Genomic DNA, 21,124 nt, shown 5'->3' on the forward strand with positions numbered 1-21,124 from the left:
TTCATGATATAGATGGATAAATTAACTTCTCAAAATAAGTGAAAGTGTCTTAGTTGAAGCAAACGTGCCATCATTAACAATCCAAATGGTGAGCCGAAGCTCCACACTCCCACCTGTCCCACATGAGCACTGATTTAGAATTAACTATGCTATTAGGACAAGATGTTAGAAAGATAAGTGCTTTACTCGTGATAGTGACATTGCCATTTTTGCTAGTGATACCAGGACAACCACGCTATGCACAAACGACATGCAGATGGCGCGCGCGAAGCACACCTATTCACCTAGTATGGCTTACGCCAAATTGAGGAGGCGGCCGACGAGAAGTGCTACTTTTTTTTTGAAGTCGACGGGAAGTGCTACTGGTCACTACATGTGTTCTGTGGATGTTTCTGGGCCGGCCCAGCATTGAAACGACTTCAGGCGTTAACGTGCTAACGCACGCTAAAGGCGTCAAATAGGAATCACCACATTACACTGTCCATTCCGATTTTGGACCAAAATCTTTCCCTGGCCGAACAGGGCCCAGCCCAAAGATAACGTACTACTTTGTAGGGACAAAACGGTCATTTCCGTGAGCAGACTCAGAAGCGCCAGGCCCAGTCCCCAGTCTCACCCTCCCGTTCCCCTCAGCTCAGCTCGAGATCTCCCAGGGCCAGGAGCCAACAAACGCAAGGCCACCGCCGCCTCCGCAGTCGCCGTTCTGCGATCCCCTCCTCCGCCGCCGCCCTGAGAGATGGCGAAGGCGTTTTACGCGGTGGGGTTCTGGATCCGGGAGACCGGCCAGGCCCTCGACCGCCTCGGCTGCCGCCTCCAGGGCAACTACTTCTTCCACGAGCAGAGTAAGAACCAACAGCTTACCGCGACCCGAATAACCCTCCCTTTCTCCCCGTCCTCGTCAATTGTTGCAGATATTCCGAGCATCGGGTGGATTTGGTATTCTAGGCCGGCCCCAAAAGGAGTGAGGAAATCGGGGTTTTCGCCTAGGGTTAGGGACGTTCTAGGACATGTTACGGCTACGTGCCCCATTATTTAGGATGGGGTTGACCCAGGGTTTTTGCGTTGTTAGGTCATCGAGCTCGCTGATTTGCATGCTATCAAGGGTGTGCACCGATTCGAGCTGAAATCGAAGCGCCTTTCTATGTTAGTAGCCCAGTTCATTTTGTGAAATCTAGTGCTATTTATTCACTGACTTTTTTTTTTGGAATGTTATGTAAAGTAGTTTAATGTGTAGTAAGAGCTAAAATAAAGTGGCTGAACAGTTCTATGGATTAGGAACCGCTCTTCTGTAGAACATTTGTTTTACCCAATTATACTATTTGCATATCAACTGGAATTCCTAAATCTTTTAAATTGCTATCTGGAACATCTATTGTCTTTTGGTATTCTCCATGACATGGGGATGCTATAATTGCTGAGCTCAATTGTGCCCCCTTTATTGTCCGGGGCTTTTCTGTTTGCCAGGTGAGCCGAAAGTCTAGCAATTCCAGTCCAAGATGTGGTAGTGGTCAGAGTTTAATGATCTTTTTGTGACAGTCTGTTTCAGATAGGTTACATTGCTACGGGTAAAATGTACTTTTAGATGTATGGATAGTGGGACATGCATGGATGGATTTGAGGTCTTATACAATGTCATTTCCATATAACGAAAATCTAAAAGTTCTAGAGATGTCAATGATGGTTTCATCTATGAATTAGTGCTCACTAAGATGCTGGAAGACAATTCAAATAGCTGCAGTTTTCGTATCATTCCCCTAGATGATTGTACTCCATTTTGTGTATGAGCCTTTACTCCCTCAGTTGCAAATGTAGGGTGTGTTTTGACTGGTTAAGACAACACTTTGGCCAACAATTACTGCATCGGTATGCAATTTTATGTGTCATACTTTTTTTGCCATTAGTTTGTATTCATAAGTACTAACTTAATGATTTTGATTTTGCATCACATAAACCACGTATTAATGGAGTAATCATTTGGAAAAGCACACCTAGGTAGTTGGGGATTTGTTGATGCTACTGCAGCTTGCTTGTTTCAGTATCTTATGTTGCAATACCTGTTTCTATTCAAATAGAAAATGATACTGGTAGTTTGCTTTCGTAAGACTGTTCATCTCATCAGTGAATCTATCCACTGCAAAGATGGTTTTATTACCCCAAAATTATCCACTCTTTAAGTAAATTGCCCAATACATGACATATAGTATCCTCACTTATGAAACACTAAATCTAAGCTATCTTCTGCATAACAAAAATAGTTGGCAATCTAGTTTTTTTATCTGATTTGCTTAAAACCCTCACTAGGACCCAATGTGTCAAAAAGCAGGCTAGCTGTGGTGGCATCTGATGTGGCTCGCGGAATTAGTCTCTGCTGCACGAAAGTTCCCTGGAATACAGTTCTTCATCTACGCCAATCTCTTAACCTTGTCCTTGGGTCACGTCAACTGCTGCCACCATATCAAGCCAGGACCCTACATGTAGCTAGTCCTGTTCTTTCAGTACCTCCTCTGTTCCAAAAAGGAAGGTGTATAAATTTTTCTGAAAGTCAAACAACTTAAAGTTTGACTAAGCTTATAGAAAAAATTATCAACATCTATAATATAAAATTAGCATAATTCGATACATCAGGCAATATGCTTTCATATCATGTTTATAAGGTCTTGCAAACGATAATAGTTTATTCTACACATTTGGTCAAACTTTACACCTTTTGACTTTAGAAATTAATTATACGCCTTCTTTTTCAGAATGGAGGTAGTATATTTGGATGGTTTGTTTAGCTCATACCAGGTGAATCCGGATTGCACAAGATATGATGATTGTTTATGTATTTCTTAAAGGTGGTGTTTTATGCAATGAGTTCACTTTACATGGTGGAATGCGCAATTTGCTCATACTTTAGCCTTCTGATTAAACTACTGCTCCTGAGAGTGAATCAATTTTTTTGCTTAACACTTATGGGTTCTGCACCTTTCTTCCTAATGTGATTTCATTATACTTGGGATGTGTATGTGATGTTTTGACCTCTTAGTTCCAATGCATATCTGATGATATTATGTTGTTGTTTTTTGCTGGTTATATATTTCTTATATTTGTAAGCTCAATAATAGTGTTTGCATTTTGGTTTGTGTTTACTTGCTGGTATCTAAGCATGTCACATGTCACTACAAAAATGACATTTTACTAGGCATATATTTGGTCCAGCCTAAAGCTTGCCCTACCAAATATTTGGCTAGCCAATATTTTGGTTGAGCTTTTGATTGCCCATGAGATGGCCAACATTTGCAAGAAAGATGAACTGGAGTGGGCAAAGAGCCATTGTCATGCCAAACAATTGTCAACCATCCAAACTAAGATCATTTTTTTTGCCATGTAGGTTGAGATTTGGCAACCATCCAAACATACTCCGTATATTGACTATCTTTTTTTGGGCACTTAACCCCTGACCAAATTCATGAATTTATGTTTCTTCATTATATTACACTCTGTAGTTGTATGCAATATGTATTCATGGCTTTATTGTGTATAGGTCAATCCTCTGTAAGTCTTTCTTCTGCATAATAGCTTTCTGTGGCTGTGAAGTGGTCAATAAGACTTTTTGATCACCTGATCTTCTGCGTCCTTTTAAGCAAGATTCTGTTTATGTTATGCACTGCATCTAATTGTTGTTGACTCATTTTATGTTGACATAACTTACAATAATTGTTTGTGCTGTTGAGGAAACTAGACATATCAAAATGCTAACTCGTTTTGTGGGGTCCTTTCCAGTTTCAAGGCATCGCACACTTATGAACATCGTTGATAAAGGCCCTCATGTTCACAGGGAGGCATTTGTTGCTCCAAGTGCGTCCCTTACCGGTGATGTTCAAGTTGGACAAGGGTCTTCAATTTGGTATGGATGCGTTTTAAGAGGTATGTACTTGCCATCCCAGCGAACATCATTTGGATCTTTGCTAAATCAACTGGTTCTTCAAAATTGCACCTATCTTCAGATTTGATTATACCAAAATGTACAAACTTTAAAGTATTCACTCCCACCAAGTTGTGTTTCTTGTCCAGTAGTCTCAAGTTCTTACCTTATGCATGCGGGCAAAAACATAAGGTACTGGAGGGGTGCTGTATCGCCTAAGCGTCCTACGGCGGACGCCTTATAAACCATGACCTTATGTGATGTACTTTCTCAAGTTGTATTTCTGGATTATTGTTATTAATCATACCTTTTTGTTATTTCTACAATAAATACATCATCGAAAACTAATAGGCAACAGTTATGTGGAATATAAGTTGTCATTGCATTGGTTGAGGTTTGCTTCTAAAGTAGTGCTTCCTCTGTCTTTTTATAGAAGGCAAGGTTCAAGAAAGCGTTAAGCGTAATCGGTGCGGTGGCCTTCCTGTTAGCGCTTCAGCGTGCATAAGCGGCGCTTTTTCCCCTCTTTTTTCCGCTTTTTTCTGCTTAAGCGCTTATACAATCGGTGCGGAAGGCCTCCGCATTGCGCTTCAGCGCGCATAAGCAGCGCTTTTTTCCGCTTTCCCGAACCTTGATAGAAGGTAGTTTTTAGCTAAATTTATCATGTATATACATGTGCAGTCTCTTGTTGCACATAATCTTGTGAAGGGTATGTTCAATGGTGGACATACATTAGTTGCAGCTTGTAGTCACAACCACATATGTAATCAGATTTACCAGAATACGTTAGCAGTATAAAAAATTAAAAGGATAGATCCCACAGATTTTTATAGCTAGACTACATATATTACAGGAAAGAGGATTGAGTCTTACCTCCACCAGTGGCTGTCTATCAGTCTCATGGCTTGGTTTCCTTGCCCCCCCTTTGTAACATTGTCGCCTGAGTGGAGCTATTTGGATTGAGTCTTACCTCCACCAGTGGCTGTCTATCAGTCTCATGGCTTGGTTTCCTTGCCCCCCTTTGTAACATTGTCGCCTGAGTGGAGCTATTTGGTTCTTTCACCGGACGTTCTGATCTAACTGATACATGCTGGAATTTTTGAATGTATTCTGGTTGGTTCTTTCACCAAACTTTGATTTTTTTTTTCTATTTACTGGAAACTGGGAATCGGAAAACCACAAGGAGGATGTCACTATTCAGAAATTCTGTTGTGATTGGTGAGGAATAGTGCTACCCTTTATCCTCAAGGGGCTGCCACAACCGAAAGTAGATCAGTGCCATGACTCCTATACATGTTTAAGGAATCACAATTAACTTTTGTTCTTGCTCATCATTAGAGGCAGTGCACCTCTCCCTTTTGTCTTCTTCCAATGGCAGCTAGGCTTCCTGAAGAAGATTAATTGAATGGCTGATGGGCAGGCACTGCAAGCCACCAATAAAAACGATTTTGACCATGAATCAAATATTTCATTGAATTTTGTTTTTTCAAAGTAAATGTTTTCATTAAAATCTACAGATGAATACATTTTTTCTATTTTGAGTATTTAGTGTTTAGTAGTAATTTCCAAGTTTGTTGATATTATAGAGGTTATTACAGAGGTTGATATATATTTTTTCTATAAACTTGGTCAAACTCAAACAGTTTGACTAGACCTTACATTTTGTGACCTTTCCAGTTGTTAATATGTTGCCTGCAAGTCCCTTAACATAACTAATTTCAGGTGATGCGAATAATGTCCAAATTGGATCTGGGACCAATATACAGGACAATTCTGTTGTGCATGTGGCAAAATCTAATTTAAGTGGGAAAGTCTTTCCAACCATCATCGGTGACAATGTCACAGTAGGTAAATATAAATATACCTTGTTTTAATCCATTCTTTTATTCCATATATCCTTGCAATTTTTATTTGCTCAGTATCTGCTTACATCAACGTCTAGTGTAAAACCTTGTTATGAAAATGTTTGATATTGATGGATGTTTATCGGAGTACTCCCTTCGTCCTGAAAAGGATGTCACAAACTAAATTTGGATGTATCTATACATGATTTAGTGTATAGATACATCCAAATTTAGGCAAATCTGCGACATCCTTTTCGGGACAAAGTACTAAATTTCATAGGTATCCGCGAGTTTTGGGTGTTAGTACTCTACTTGCAATGTAAAAAATGACCTTTTTAGAGGAAATGAACATACCAACAGATATCAGTGTACCATGTTTTGTTCCAACACAACCCATAATTTCAAAGACCAGTTTGGGCAATTGGACTTCTGTACAACACCTTGGCGATGCCCTCGTACAGTTGCCATGGTAGATAGATTTGTCTGAGGGTAGCGCTATAAGTAAATATTCTTGTTCGACTATGATATTGGCAATTTGGCTCATATTGCTGAAACCAATCTGACACCAATCCATTATCGAAACTGATTCTCGTTGTATCAGTTTCACTGATGTTTTGGTAACATATGTATTCCAACCTATGTTTTGCAGGACATAGTGCTGTATTACAAGGATGCACTGTTGAGGATGAAGCTTTTGTTGGCATGGGGGCAACCCTGTTAGATGGCGTTGTTGTGGAAAAGCACGGGATGGTTGCTGCTGGAGCCCTTGTAAGACAGAACACAAGGATCCCTTGCGGAGAGGTGCGTCACTTTTGTTTGTCTTCATATTTAGGCCATCTCAGACACATTTTTCTTATCTTATTTTAATTAATTGGCAGTTCTTTATATGTATAAGGTATGTTCGAATCTGGATTAGCATGTGCTGAGAGAAGGACCTAATTTTTTAAACAAAACAACTCTTTTAACTGTTCTAAATGTGGTGAAGTACTTCATGATGCTTTACTTCTTCTGGCAATTGCATTTTGCAGTGACTTAGATGTGATGCGTATTTGCATGGATGAAAGAAAAATATGCTGCACAGCTCTTGTTTCATGATTTATCTCACCAGGTGTGCTTTTTTGAATTTAGGTATGGGGTGGAAACCCTGCAAAATTTCTGAGGAAACTCACAGATGAGGAGATCGCTTTTATTGCGGAATCGGCTGCCAAGTATTCCACCTTAGCTAAGGAACATGCTGCTGAGAACGCTAAGCCTTTGGAATCGATTGAGTTTATGAAGGTGTTGCGCAAGAAGTTTGCTCACCAGGACGAGGAAGACGATTCAATGCTTGGTGTCACTCGAGAGGCTTCTCCGGAGCTGGCGCCGTCCAGTGCTACTCCTGCCCAATAAGCTTATTATCTGTTCCTCTCTTCTTTTTTTCCTTTGGTGCCTTCACCCTCTTCCGTTAGATGGTTGAAGTGGACACTGTTCAACGAGTTTGGCAGTTTATGTTTACTTCCCCAATAATCTTGGGTCGAGCAATGTTCCAAAGCTGGCCATGTACTTCTTCAGTTTCTGTATTCCATATGTTTAAGATGCGCTCTATGGAACAAACAGAATCATTGCACACAAATTTGCGAGTACCTTGTGCAATGGAGGCAGCATATCAACGTATGAACTGTCGGCCTGTAGTTAAGTGCTTGCCTGATTCGTTTTTTGATAACAAAAATTATTGAAGTATAGAAGCTTCATCGTTCTACACAACATCTCAAAATTTTATTGACGAATTGAGTGGTGTTTGATTTGTATTGGTCTTTGCTTAAGTTATGTCTGATGTTGGTATTCACTGTGTGCGTGCTATACTATGTATTTGTGTTTCTTTTATACTAGTATAAGGTCTTCATGATGAACATGAGTCATCATTACACGTTCGCTACTGGGAGTTTGTTTTGCTCGTTGGGAATAAAAGATCGTACGTGTTGATACTGTCCAAGTTATTAACCATGTTGGTCTTGAGGCGTTGGCTGTGTTATGTGCTATTTGCAAATCTAAATCTTCAGTGATTCTACTAACGTTTGGTAGTCCCTTATTCTGACCGCGTGTTTAACGCCGGTTCGATGAATGGGACGAGGATGACATGATGCGCTCGCAAGGCACTCATCAGAAGCTTCCAGCACACAACATCGTCCGATCGGTTGGCCAGGAGCCTTGGGCGTACGGCCGTACCCAGCTCGATGTATCATCGCTCGGCGCGAGGTCAAACGGATCGACATCCGATCCGGATCCTTAATCACCCATTTGACTATGGTGCATGTCCGGAAAGCTCCGTACATGTGTTGCTTTACATAGGCCGGCAAGCAATATCTGTCGTGCGAATCAGAGAAGAACCGGAAAGCAGCATCGATTTCTTGGTGCTGAAGAAGGCATGCTCAAGGTTTCTTCTAGTACTATGTAGGTGAGGTCATTTTGAATATTACTTTTGGACAACCGCTTAGGTATGTGGTAGTAATTAATATTCTGAAGACATTGTTCATCTTTAGAACACCGTGTCGATATGTGGATGGTTAGTAAAGTTAGAGGGTAGTTAGATAGGATAACCATGGGCTGAGCACCACCAGTCTGTCCATGTAACTTAAAAATCTGCTTAACCATAGCACAGACAAGGAGTGAATACTTGAAAGTTACAGGCACAATGGAAACGTACCAATCAGAGATGTTGCACACGCACGAGCACACACATAGCTAGGGTACACTTTACGCTCTACCAATTCGAATGGAGCAGTAGTATTAGCTACTCCAAATTAATATCCAATGGACGCCCAACCTTACACAGCCGAGACACCTGCCTGCCCTTTATTCACTCGCCGTGGCTATATAAACACCGAGCTGCGAAGTGGCCGTGTAAAGCACTCGGCTGGCCAGCTCCCACTGCAATACCATGGCGATGCCTCGCAACCTTTCCTCTCGTCTGCCATGCATCCTCCTGATGGTTGCAGCTGCCATGGCAGCGGCGGGTGCAGCATACGTGCCGGCGATGCCGAGGCCTGGCTCTGAGGCACGGCAGGTTCCAAAGCCACAACAGCTTGGCCCGCTACGGAAATTGCAGCAGCTTCCGAACCCGCAGCCACTACCGAACCCAGACCCAAACCCACGGCCACAGCCAGGGCCGCTGCCAAACCCGAACCCACAGCCTGATCCAAAGCCACAACCTTTGCCTAAGCCCGACCCAAACCCGCAGCCGCAACCCATGCCCATGCCCAAGCCAGACCCAAACCCGCAGCCACAGCCACTACCGCAGCCAGACCCAAACCCGCAGCCTCTCCCACAGCCACTGCCGGACCCAAACCCACAGCCTCTCCCACAGCCACTGCCGCAGCCGGACCCAAACCCGCAACCTCTCCCACAGCCACTGCCAGACCCAAACCTGCCGTCGGTACCGCCACCAGTGATCCCAAGCTCAAATCCGCAGGTACTACCATTGCCAGATTCAAACACGCCCGGACGACAATCCAACACACTGCAGGGGTCACAACCGCTTGGAAATGGCGCACCGCGAGCTTTATATTCGTGTGGCGCAATCTACAAGCACATATCTTTCGTGGGTTTACTACTTTACTATTTTGTTTAGATTAGGCGATACATATATTTCTGTAAATAAACGTGCCATGTCTCCAGATTTTCGTATGTACCATATTGAGTGGTGGTTAGTTGTGTGATTATCGATTCATCGAGACATGTGGGATGACCTCTTTGTATGTATTATGCTATTGGTATATTAGTATACACACAGTACCTTTTCATATATGTGATGTCCTTTGTTATATTGCTCTTATCCGATTTGTGAATCTTAACCATGCCTTACTACATATCCTCTCCATGCAGCATTATGAGGTGATCTTGCTTTCTTAAATTAGCTAACCAGGGTATTTGGGTAAAAATATATGGACTACCTGATGCAATTTTAATTCTGTTGGCTCCGTATTAAAACATGTTTTATAGTGATATCAATTTTGTACGCAATAATTAGACCAATTATATTGATCAAAATTTAAATCTTATAAAACCATGTGTGGTCCATATGGAACACGTACCATGGGTGCAGTCCCGATGGGTGGGGTGGGGATCAGCTGCCTCTCGTCTCCAACAAACTTACTTAAGTCAAATTCCTAAAGTGTTTGATTGATACAACATGAATCACCCACACAAACATTTTTGGCCTGTGTATGTAACATTGTTGCAACATCTCGTCCGCCGATTGATAAAAACTGTGTGAAGGACATCATAGACATTTTTAGCACACTAACGCAACAAAATTAAATGTGCAATCAATCCCATTCATTTGCAACAAACCTGAATGGAAGTGCTCACCACGATGACCACAAGATGGAGCCCAAAACATAAGTCCTTCGCTCACATCTCCCTTCTCCTTCTACTCAACAATTCCTCCCTCCCTCCCCAACTCACTAAGGCAGTTAGCTGGAGGTTGAAGTGGATTGACATGAATTGAGGGGGATTAAATTCCATCTAAGTGCAAATCTCCCCAAATCCTCTGTATTTCACTTCAATCCATTCAGGGAGTAGATTAACCAAACAAGTTGTACTGAAGATCTGTAGTGCAACAACAACATAGAAGGTGCATGCGAGAAATAATAATTTGAAGCATGGACCTTGAATTAAAATATGGAACCACTAGTTAGACCCCCCATCAAAAAATAAACATATTGGATGCACACACATTCTATATCTTAGAACAAATTCGCAAGTTTTGTAAAATCTTGAAAATAAAATAATCAAGCTCGTAGATAGTGAGTTTAAACTTGCACAATTTAAATTTTCTTAAGCAATATGACCATTTGCTAAGCTGTTTAAAAATGATAAATGTGAATGCAATAGCTTAAATTTCAAATATTCATTATCTAGGTTCTAGTTAAGTTCTATAAGTGGGTCCAGGTGTGATGCAGGCTGGGATTTTAAGAACATGTATAAGATACCAAATCCCAGACTGCCACCGCTGTATTTTCTTTTTTGCATGGAATCTGCCACCGCTATATTGCTTGTCATTTGTTGAAAAGCAATGGTGTGTACTCTAGATTTTTACCAATAAGAGCTATATGTCAAACACAAAAACCATTAGAAAGTTCATTTCAATAATATAAATTTTTTGTGACAATTAAACATATTTTGTTGGTAAGATTGGGGACGTGAAAATCAGTGGAGGTCTTGTATTGTATATTTTAAAGGAGTGATTAATCCAGGTTATGTGTTCGAACCAGGGCCGCAAGGGTAAAATTTGTAATATAAACACATATTTACTTCACTAAACATTCTAAAAAAAAACTATGCAACTATATGTAGATGTTCAGCGCTCCCTCGGATCTGTATTAATTGATACCGATGGGAGGGAGTATGTACATTTAACATGTCATGGAATTATTTTTTCCATATGTGAGCTGCACAAAAAGGACACATATGATGTGGAGACCAAAATCCAGTGTTTTTGCCTGGTTAAAGACACATTATTTTTTTGAGAATGTGGTACAAGGCATTATTCAACAATGTTTTACAGGTTAGTAGAAAACATATGTATGTACCAATAAAACAAAATTTAGACTGTTTCAGAACTTTTAGATTTTTTTAAAAAGAAGAGCATCCCCGAAGCTAAGGGCATCTCCAGCGGCGCGACGCAAACGGTCGCAGCGACCGTTTGCGTCCGCTTTGGTCGTAAATGCGTCTGGCACCCTCTCCAGCGGTACGACGCAAAGTGACCGGGCCGTCCGCGGAGACGCAAACCTGGCCCAAATATGCGGCAGGTTTGCGTCTCGGCGGACGCTGCGCGGACGCGCAAAGTGTCCGCCGCGGTCTCCACCGGGCCCGCCTGGCAGCGAGCCTGCATGGAGGGCATCGCTTCCGCGGCCATCGCTTCCGCGGTCGGCGCTTCCGCGTCTGCGCCGCCATGAATGGCGCGGCTTCCCGTTCCGCGCGTGCACCGGCGGGCGGCGGCCGGGCTTCTGCGTCGCCTTCAATGGCATCGTATCCCGTGCGCGGTCGCCCTTAAAAGTCCAGCGGCCGCGTTGCTCCTTCGCCCACAGCTCCACTCGCACCACAACCGCCGCTGCGCCATGGGGAAGAAGAACGACTTCGAGGCCTCCGGCAGCGGCAGCAAGAAGGTGCCGCTCCCCGTCACGGTGGGGAGGCTCATGCACGGCGAGATGGGTGCCGTGCGACGCCCTGGTCCGGCGTGCGCCGCTACTGGCGGCGGCGGCTCGGCCGCCGCCGGGTGCCCATCCCTCCGAGTACTCGCGCGCGAGCCCGAGCGGACCAAGGAGATCCGGCGCAGGAGGCGATATCCGCCGGAGGACCTCCGCGCCGATCCGGCGTACGCCATCGACTCGGATAGTTGGCGTACGTACCGTCCACGGAGACGGACAGCGGACGACGGGGCTGGCTTCATGGGCGACAGGGATTATCCCTTCGGCCCTGCACCGCCGGCTCGTCGTCAGCAGGCGCCGACGCATCGTCAGCAGGCGCCGACGCGACGTGAGCAGCCGCAGCACAACGACCGCGAGGACGAGGACGACGACGACGAAGCCTACGCCGTCTACGACGACGACGACGATGACTACATCGAGGCGCTCGCGTACCATAGCGAGGAGGTGAAGGACGACAGCGACGACTACGTCGGCCTCGTCTTCCACGAATGGCGGCGAGCCATGGCGGAGGGCCGGAACCGAGTTGCCGGACAACATGACGGACGACGAGATGGCCAAGCTCGGCCTCCTCGTCTCCGAGTACGCCGCGCCGGTGCGGCCGCCGTTGCCCCGCTACGCCACCGCCGTCATGCCGCCCGGCTCGTCCGCCGATGAAGCCCTTCGACGGGCGCTCACGGACTCGGCGGCGGTGGCGCCGCCCGCGCCTTGGGCGCCTCCACCGCCGCCGCCACGGCCTTATGGCCGGGCTCCTCATCCGCCGCCACGGCCGCGGCCACGGGCGCCTTCACCGCCGCCTCGGCCGCGGCCTCCTCAACCTCAAGCACCGCCATCGCGCCGGCGTACGCTCCCGGATGGCTGCGGCCGTGGGACGTACCGGAGATCATCTTGCTCGACAGGCGACGAGGAGCGAGCACGGCGACGATGCGCAGCAGTAGGCGTTTTAGGTTTTTTTTTATGTTTTCAAGTATGTAAGTTATGTTTCAGTTTTTGTAAATTATGTTTCAGTTCAAAAAAATGATTCGTCCTAACAAAAAATGCGTCGTGCCGCTGGAGCCACCCCCCGACGCAAACGGACGCGCGGTCGTTTTCGACCAAAAGGACCGACGCAAACGGACGCGCGGTCGTTTTCGACCAAAAGGACCGACGCAAACGGACGCGCGCGGACGCTAAAATGCGTCGCGCCGCTGGAGATGCCCTAAGTAGAATTCCCAACGACAATTACTCACACCGCTGAGAAATAGCAGAGGAACGACACCTACACCTAAAAAGAGGAAGTGGAATTTGGGATCCCTCCCTGTCAGGGCCCTCTGTTTTCAAGCAAAAAGGAGGCAGGGAGGAGAAATGGCGTTAACTCGCACCGTGACCGGTTCCTCTCTGCAGCAGCAACCGCCCCATCCATCTCTCCCCCATCCTGGCTCAGGTTTGCACCGCCTCCGCCCTGCTATTCCCCTTCTTGATCTTGATTTTGCTCGCCGTGGCCGTGAGTGCATCGACCACCACATCCGATGTAGCTGGGAGGTGATTCGGGTGCTGCGTTCCTCTCTTGGCAGGCGCGCGAGGGTGGATATGAGGAGGGAGGCGCGCGCACGGGGCTTCTCCGCCGACGGCGTCCTCCGCCGCAGCCGCCTTCTCCCGGCGCGCCGCCGCCCTCTTCGTCCCCGCCAGCCACGGAAGGGGGCAAGGGCACGAACAAGATCGCGAAGGCCATCCGGGACAGGATATCGTCCTTTTCGTCCTCAAGAACCCGCCTCTCCTGCTGGGGGAACACCGTGACGAGGCACCCGATCCGCCGGAGCTGGAGCGGCAGCGGGACGGGCGGTGGCGAACACGGCGCCGGCGCCAGAACCGTGACGGTGACGGCGGTGATGGCACCCTCGAGCAAAGCCATCGCGGCCGGGGCCAGGTCCCTCATCGAGCGCAACGATTTCTACTGCCAAGATTGCAACACCCACAAGTAGGAGCCTGCTTTTGTTCTTGTCGGATGATGTACTACCAGTTTTTGGTGAGCGAAGTGTATCGATGTTACTATAAGTGTATCATGAGATAATGACCCTTTTGGAACGTACGGGTTTGCCTCTCATCTTACGGAAACCAGCCTGAATTCATGTCTGTGTGTACTGCTGCTTCTCTACCGGAAAGCCTTATACAGTTGTTGTACTTCTTCTTTTTACTACTTCAGTTTTGGTGGTTCTCATCAAAGTAGTTTTAGTGATTCTCATCGAAGTAGTGTCTCAGTCGAATCAAATGACAGAACTAGCACCGAAAGATGCTGTGCAGGAGCTTTGATTTGTTTTCTGATAGAACGAGAGGTCGATTCGTAGACTGTCAAGCAAGTTGAATCGATTCTTCGGACTATGGTGATGCATTTTATCAGATGGCTCCATACATTTCATTTCATTTATCTGAGCACAGCGCCGAAAGCTCACATACCAGACAGATATGGCGAGTGATTCGGTGCTCTTCTCACAAGGAATGCATATAAAACCTGTTTAAAGTGCATTGAGGGTCTAATCTTGCAGATATCCACCAACCTAACAGCAACTTAAATCATTAGTACAGAATCTGCTTTCTGGCAGTGAAAGATTCAACCTAGAGATAACAGTAACAGTACTTGGGACTCGAAATGGTTCAGAACAATTTCAATTAGCTAGAGCATTCCTCATCATTAGACAAGGTATGAATTGAAAAGGACTAAGTCTCATGATTGTTGTGCCTTACCTTCCCTACTAAACTAGCTGCCTGCTCTTCGTCCAAAGTAGGATTCCAATTTGCTTCTAAGGAACAAATAGTACCTCGGTGGTAGAAAGAATAAAGTCTGAACCATCTACCACAGAACGGGCAAAAGCCAGTTTCGCTACAAATTACTTGGACATTGCATTTGGCAGTTCCCTACAAACTACTTTGGACATTGCTCCATCATTACTGGTAGAAAGAAAAATCTCTTCACTAAGCACAAAAAGGGGCGAACGTCAGTTTCCCTACAGACTATTTCAACATTAGAGCGCTGGTAGCAATGATATCAACATCATTTTTCGAATCTTTGGAGCCTTCTACGGCGGATCTCCTCAACTGAGAGTTCCTCAACTGAGAGCTCCCTGTTTCCACCTTCCTGGAGATGCCGTCTGCGGGAAAAGCCACGGTCCTGGTGCGGAGTGCTGCACATCTCACAGACATCTGCACAGCGCGAGTTGTCGTAAGAGCAGGTTGTGCATCCCCACATACCTTGAACAGTCTCTCTTGGCAGTGACGCAACATGGCCCTGGACACTTCTCCCAGTCTCTCTTGGCAGTGATGCAACATGGCCCTGGACACTTCTCCTGGGACGATGGGCTGCTGCAGACCTTAGAAGTCTCCCAGCAAATCGCACTGGCTGACTCACAATGTCTGCAATGCCTGAAAACATAAGATCGAGCGGTTCTGTACCGCGCCTCAGCACAAGGTAGGCCAGGCCAGCAAGAATCCCACCGACATTGCCAACCAGGTGTGCCTCCGGATTCAAAGCCTGGACAAGTAGTAGTTCAAGCCATGCCACATACTTTGTAGGAATGGCCACCCCAAACCAGACAACATCGCCTGCCCGGGCATTCAGCACAACATTCATGCCAAGCACCACCCCAGAGAATCCAGCTGAAAAGTGATAATACGGCACATGGTTGCCGAGGGAGAGCAAGCCTTTAGATAAGAGCAGTGTGAAGCCCTGAGAAAGGCCAACCAAGGAAACCACCATGGAAGCAAACTCAGAACTGCCCATGGATGCTTCAAGCTCTGCGCCTGTCCGCAAGAGGGATGTCATGTTCATGAAGAATTGAGCTTCACTCGTGTGGTAGAAAGCTGATAGGAAGAAACGCCTCAGGTCGCCGTACTGTAGGAATGTGGAACTGTTATTTTTAACAGCAGTAGATACATAAAACACTGACAATGATTTGCAATAAGAATGTGGAACTGTTAAATTTAACAGCAGTAGATAGATAAAACACTGACAATGATTTGCAATAATTTTTCAGCACTACACTCAGAGCATAGCATGTGCACCCTGCTGGAAAAAAAATTCAGGACAGCAATGCAACAGGAGAAGCACAACATTGTGAAAAGGGGTACATAATGTATTTTACTGAATCTATGGGTGCAGAGTGAGACATATAGGTCCAAAAGTTGTGCAGGTTTGTAACCTAGATCCCTCATCTTGAAAAATCGCACACTTATAGGTTCCTCCAAAACATCAAGGGTCAGTTAGTGCTTGAACCGTATTATGGTTAACATGAAAGAGAAGACTTTACCAACTCTAATAGAATATTGTTGTTCCCCAAATCCCCAATACTGCCTGTCCCCATGAAGGGTTTAAAATTTAAATCCTGATACTATATAGCACTGTGCACTAACAATCAGTAGCTAGGCAGATCAGATCAACAGCAAACAGCATCATATGATTAATTAGCTGAACCTGAAAATATGGCAACCCTAGGCCAACAAACCTCGGCACAGAATAATTCTTGCTCTATCCGAAGCGAATACATCGCGGCGCTAAACTCCGCAATCAAGTAGGCCTAGATAAGGGTGTTTAATGTGATTTCTTCTAGTGGCAGCCCACCAGATCTACGCATGATTCTGCCATCTAATCCGCGGGCTGAGGTGTGGCGGTTCAGGTGGGTACCTTGATGATGAGGTGCGGGTTGAACGTGACTTGCCGGAGCCGGGGTAGGAGCGCGTCGAGGTCGCCCGGGCGGAAGTACACCAGCGCGTTGGCGGCGATCAGCGCGGCCGTTACGGGCGGGCGGGCTGCGCCGGCGGGGCCATACTTGAGCAGCATCAGGAATGCCAACAGCGGCAGCGTCCGGCCGGCGTGGGCATCGTACCGGTCGCGGCTCATGCTGATCCCCATGGCCGAAGATCGATGGACCGGCGGCGGTGGGGGTCTCCAAGACTGACTGGCGCCGTCGCAAAGGCGGCTCTGTTTCTCTCCCGAAATTTCGTCTTTTAGGTTCCTCCGGTTTCCTTTTATTATTTCTCAATGGCAGATGGATTATCCTGCAAGACATCGTTTTGGAATTTGGATAATTATGCTGACTCTACATCTCTTTATATATAGATCCCTCGAAAATATCTTTTTCTATACAAATGTTTGTCATGAACTACAAATAAACTAGTACTTACTCTGATTCATAATATGTGTTGACATTGTAGTTTAAATTGAAGCTAATTTAAATTAAAATTCTAACATTTATTATGGATTGGAGGGAGTAAAACAAATATACTAACTTTCGTATTGCTTCATGGCCGTAGATTAAAATGCCGGACCAATTTTATCCTAAAAAAATTACAGGACCAATGATCAAATCGATTAGTCTGTGGGTTCGGCTCACTAGTCCATGCCTGGTTCAATAGCTACTTTTAGTTGTTGAGTAATTGAGCAATTTAATTATTTTTAGTTGTCTAATAGAAAAATAACATGTCAACTAGAGGAATTTCCCTCTTTCAAGGACCAAAGTAGTATGAGTCTACGAGATATATGGTTTGTGACTTTGTGTGTACTCGACAAACATATGCTCTCAACTATCAGTGTCTTCTGTGACCGATTGGACCGGGTTTGGCAGGTTGATTGGAAATTTTCTTTGCGTTTTGTTTTGTTTGGTCTAGCTACCATAACAGACTGGCAGTTCCACTTTTTTCCTGTTCAACTATGGGTATTTTTTAACGGTTTTGCTATGTCTCAGTCAACTGAGAATTTCTTAAGTTCAAGTCACTTACAAAAATGTACTTGAGTTGCACTTTTCTGTTAAAAAAGTGCAATTGCACTTTTCTACCAGAAATGTGCAACTGGACCAAGTTGCACTTTTCTTTGAACTGCAGTTGCACTTTTCTGAGGTAACTTAGACTTAAGAAAATCTCAGTCAACTGAGACATAGACACACCCGTTTTTTAAACTAGGGTTATGGCAGCACGCGTTGCACAACATCTCGTAAGCAATGAGTGGTTTTGATTTGGAATCAAGCATGAAGTGTTGAGCCGGCTAATTCTCCTTGTCTTCTCATCCATACCCGCTCTCTTCCCGACCTCAGCGAGCGCACTCAAATCTCACTGTTGACGCTCACAATCCTCTCACCATGTTATTCACCTCCTCTCCTCTTACCTGCACCTCAAATAGGACACGCTCTCCGCCTTGGCAACAACCCCTCTTATCCTCAGCTGACTATGCTCTTGGTGAAATCATTTCTAACTCGATTGGCCCACTGATCCTCTTAATCAAAGAGGAAAGGTTGAACAAAGACGAGGTCCATTCTACATTGGGATGTGGACTCGAATTTCATTTCACATGGTTGGATCTTAGACCCAATAATGGGAGGTGGAGTGAACCTCTCGATTTTTCATATGTAGTCTTGACCCTAGTAAAGGGAAGGGTGATATATAGCCCCACACCTCCAACCACGGAAATAGAGACGATAATTTTGCCCTTCTTTACACGTGCAATATGGACGGTTTGGGTTGGACAACTCATAATATTTAACCATTTGTCTAGGGAGAGGTAAGATGGATGCTCGAAGTGTCTGTCAATTGGAACTTGTTTCTTTGCAACTTACACGTCTCTCTCCCTCCCTCTCTCTCTCTCTCTCTCTCTCTCTCTCTCTCTCTCTCTCTCTCTCTCTCTCTCTCTCTCTCTCTCTCTCTCTCTCTCTCTCTCTCTCTCTCTCTCCCTCCCTCCCTCCTGGAGCAAATTAATAATCATGTTTCTCCATCGCTTCATGCTTCTCTCTTGGATAGCTTGATCTTTCTTGCATCCGCGATTTCCTCTCGCTGCTTTCATCTTGCTTTGCTGAAACCTAAAGGTGCAAAGGGTAGAAAAATCAATTAGTATACCATTGTTGAGAGTGGTAGATGGATACACTGTGATGGAGAATATTCTCCTTTGTATGCCATGATACTATCATCAATTGACCAATACACATGCCATTTTGAAAGTACACAGACGTCGCCCAAAGGGGGGTTGAATAGTTGGTTTAAAATTTTTACGAGATGAGCTTAACAAATGCGGAATAAAACTAGCGTTTACTTTATCAAGCCCAAAGCCTATATATTATGGTTCACCTATGTGCACCAACAACTTATGCTAAGCAATACAAGCAACAATGTGATAGAAAGATATATAACTTCAAGCACGATGGCTATTACAAAGTAAAGTGCATAAGTAAAAAAGCTCGGGTATAGAGATAATCGAGGCACGCGGGAGACGATGATTTAACCCGAAGTTCACACTCTTGCGAGTGCTAATCTCTGTTGGAGAGGTGTTGTGACTTAGTGCTCCCGAACGCCACAAGAGGCCTCACCTTGAGGTGTGCTTGCTCGATGCACACCAACACCACAAAGGCCTCACCCCAAGATGCGGTAGTCACACCACACACCGAGCGCCACGAAGGCCTCACCTTATTCTCTTCTGACCCTTGCCACAAAGGCCTAGGTCACAGTTCCACTAAGTGATTTCCTTCGAGGCAGAAATCGGGCCTTACACAAAGCTTGAGGTACGCATCCACAACTTAATTGGAGGCTCCCAAAAAATCACCACAAAGGCCTAAAAGCCGTCTAGGGTTCCAAGAACCCAAGAGAAACAAGCTCCTCACTTTCACTTCCACGAATCACCATGGAAAGCTCACACCGATGCACCAAATGCAATGGCAAATACTTCACTCCCAAATTCCACCAAAACTACAAAAGCTTGTGGGGGAAGGAGAGAGAGGAAGAACAAAGGAAATCCACAAAGAACTCCAAGATCAAGATCTAGAGGATTCCACTCACAAAGAGATGGATTTGATTGGTAGAAATATAGGTCTAGATCTCCTCTTGCTTTTCCGTCAAAACGATTCAAGAAGCATAGGAGGAGTAGAAGGATATGGCAAGCTCTCAAGGTCAACAATGGTGGAGAGCAAATTGGGGAAGAGGTAGCTGCCCAAGAAGGAAGAAGGGGGTCTTAAATACCCCCTCCCATCGAAATATGACCGTTTGGGTCGTCTCTGGCCGGATTATCCGGGGCCGAATTATTACAAAAATCCAGCCCCCGAAAAACGACCAAGGACTTAAGAAAACTGCTTGCAGTAAGGGGCCAGATATTTGGCCGGATATTTTGTATCCGGGCCGGATTATCCCCCCCCCCCCCCCCCCCCCAAAAAAAAACTGGCAGAAACATGAGAACGAGAATGAGCATAACTTGAGCATCCGAACTTCGATTTTGATGATGTTTGGCTCGTTTTGAAGCTAGTAACAAGCTCTACAATATCATGCAGGGAACCATCATATTCCAACAAGGGAGGATAGAAAAAAATGGGGAAATGTTTAACCTATCTATAAAAGACATACCGGTAAAACCTCCAATATCGAAAACACAATAGAAAATGCATATGAAATCCGATTTTGATGAACTAGAGCTTGTCATGGAGAATAAGCACAAGCTCTAAAACATCACATGGATAAGATCCAAATAACAACCAATAAATATGATGCAAGGATGCAAAGGTTTGACCTCTCCGAAGGATACGATCGAGTTACTCACTCGAGAGCTCTCTTAATAGTACAACAACTAAATTATAAACCAGTCTCCAACTACACCATGAGACCGATAAGAAAGAAACTCTATCAAGAGCAAACCTTAACTTTGCGCGTTCCTCTTGAGCTCGATGATGACGATCTTGACCACAACAAGATGGAACATCTTTGTTGATTGTGCTTGCTTGACGAAGTCTTGTGGATTGCTCCCCCATAATCCACCATGGGAGAGCTTCTTCTTCGACGCATCTTTACATATCCATGATCATCATATGGATGGAAAGCTTCAAGCAAATGATCTCTTCGAGATGGCCCATCTTGAACTCGCACTTTATTTCTTCATTCTTCATCATGTTGATGTATTGAAGTTAAACTTGAGGGATCACTTCATCTTCATCTTCAAGACATACTTAACACTTAATATTCTTCATCAATTTTTTTATTACAACCTTGAAGCCAACATATTGTTCAAGCATTGCATATGAATAACACCTACAAATATAACTCAATGCAAACATTAGTTCATAGAAATTGTCATTAATTACCAAAACCACACATGGGGGCTATATGCACTTTCACATTTGTAGTTGAAGGGTTTGACATGGTGATGCTCGTAAAAAAACATTGTAGCACAACGTCACTACTTCATAGGCTACAGT

At 44.9% G+C, this 21,124-nt stretch overlaps 3 protein-coding genes across 3 annotated transcripts; 2 read left to right on the forward strand and 1 right to left on the reverse strand.

Moving 5' to 3' along the window:
* Positions 1–655: 655 nt before the first annotated feature.
* LOC124659564 (gamma carbonic anhydrase 1, mitochondrial-like) lies at positions 656–7,401 on the forward strand. The gene is made up of 5 exons (XM_047197416.1): positions 656–842; positions 3,766–3,909; positions 5,627–5,752; positions 6,398–6,549; positions 6,877–7,401. The coding sequence occupies exons 1-5, from the start codon at positions 737–739 to the stop codon at positions 7,135–7,137; spliced, it is 789 nt and encodes a 262-aa protein (XP_047053372.1). The 5' UTR covers positions 656–736; the 3' UTR covers positions 7,138–7,401.
* A 1,339-nt stretch (positions 7,402–8,740) lies between these two features.
* LOC124667179 (protein TsetseEP-like) lies at positions 8,741–9,438 on the forward strand. Its single transcript, XM_047204497.1, has one exon. It carries the CDS (start codon positions 8,762–8,764, stop codon positions 9,353–9,355), a length of 594 nt encoding a protein of 197 aa, XP_047060453.1. The 5' UTR covers positions 8,741–8,761; the 3' UTR covers positions 9,356–9,438.
* A 5,304-nt stretch (positions 9,439–14,742) lies between these two features.
* On the reverse strand, positions 14,743–16,815 carry LOC124667227 (rhomboid-like protein 14, mitochondrial). The gene is made up of 2 exons (XM_047204534.1): positions 16,588–16,815; positions 14,743–15,798 (listed from the first exon to the last, which is right to left on the reverse strand). The coding sequence occupies exons 1-2, from the start codon at positions 16,813–16,815 to the stop codon at positions 14,962–14,964; spliced, it is 1,065 nt and encodes a 354-aa protein (XP_047060490.1). The 3' UTR covers positions 14,743–14,961.
* Between the last annotated feature and the right edge of the window lie 4,309 nt (positions 16,816–21,124).

This window comes from Lolium rigidum, chromosome 6, assembly GCF_022539505.1.
Source record: "Lolium rigidum isolate FL_2022 chromosome 6, APGP_CSIRO_Lrig_0.1, whole genome shotgun sequence".
NCBI lineage: Eukaryota > Viridiplantae > Streptophyta > Magnoliopsida > Poales > Poaceae > Lolium > Lolium rigidum.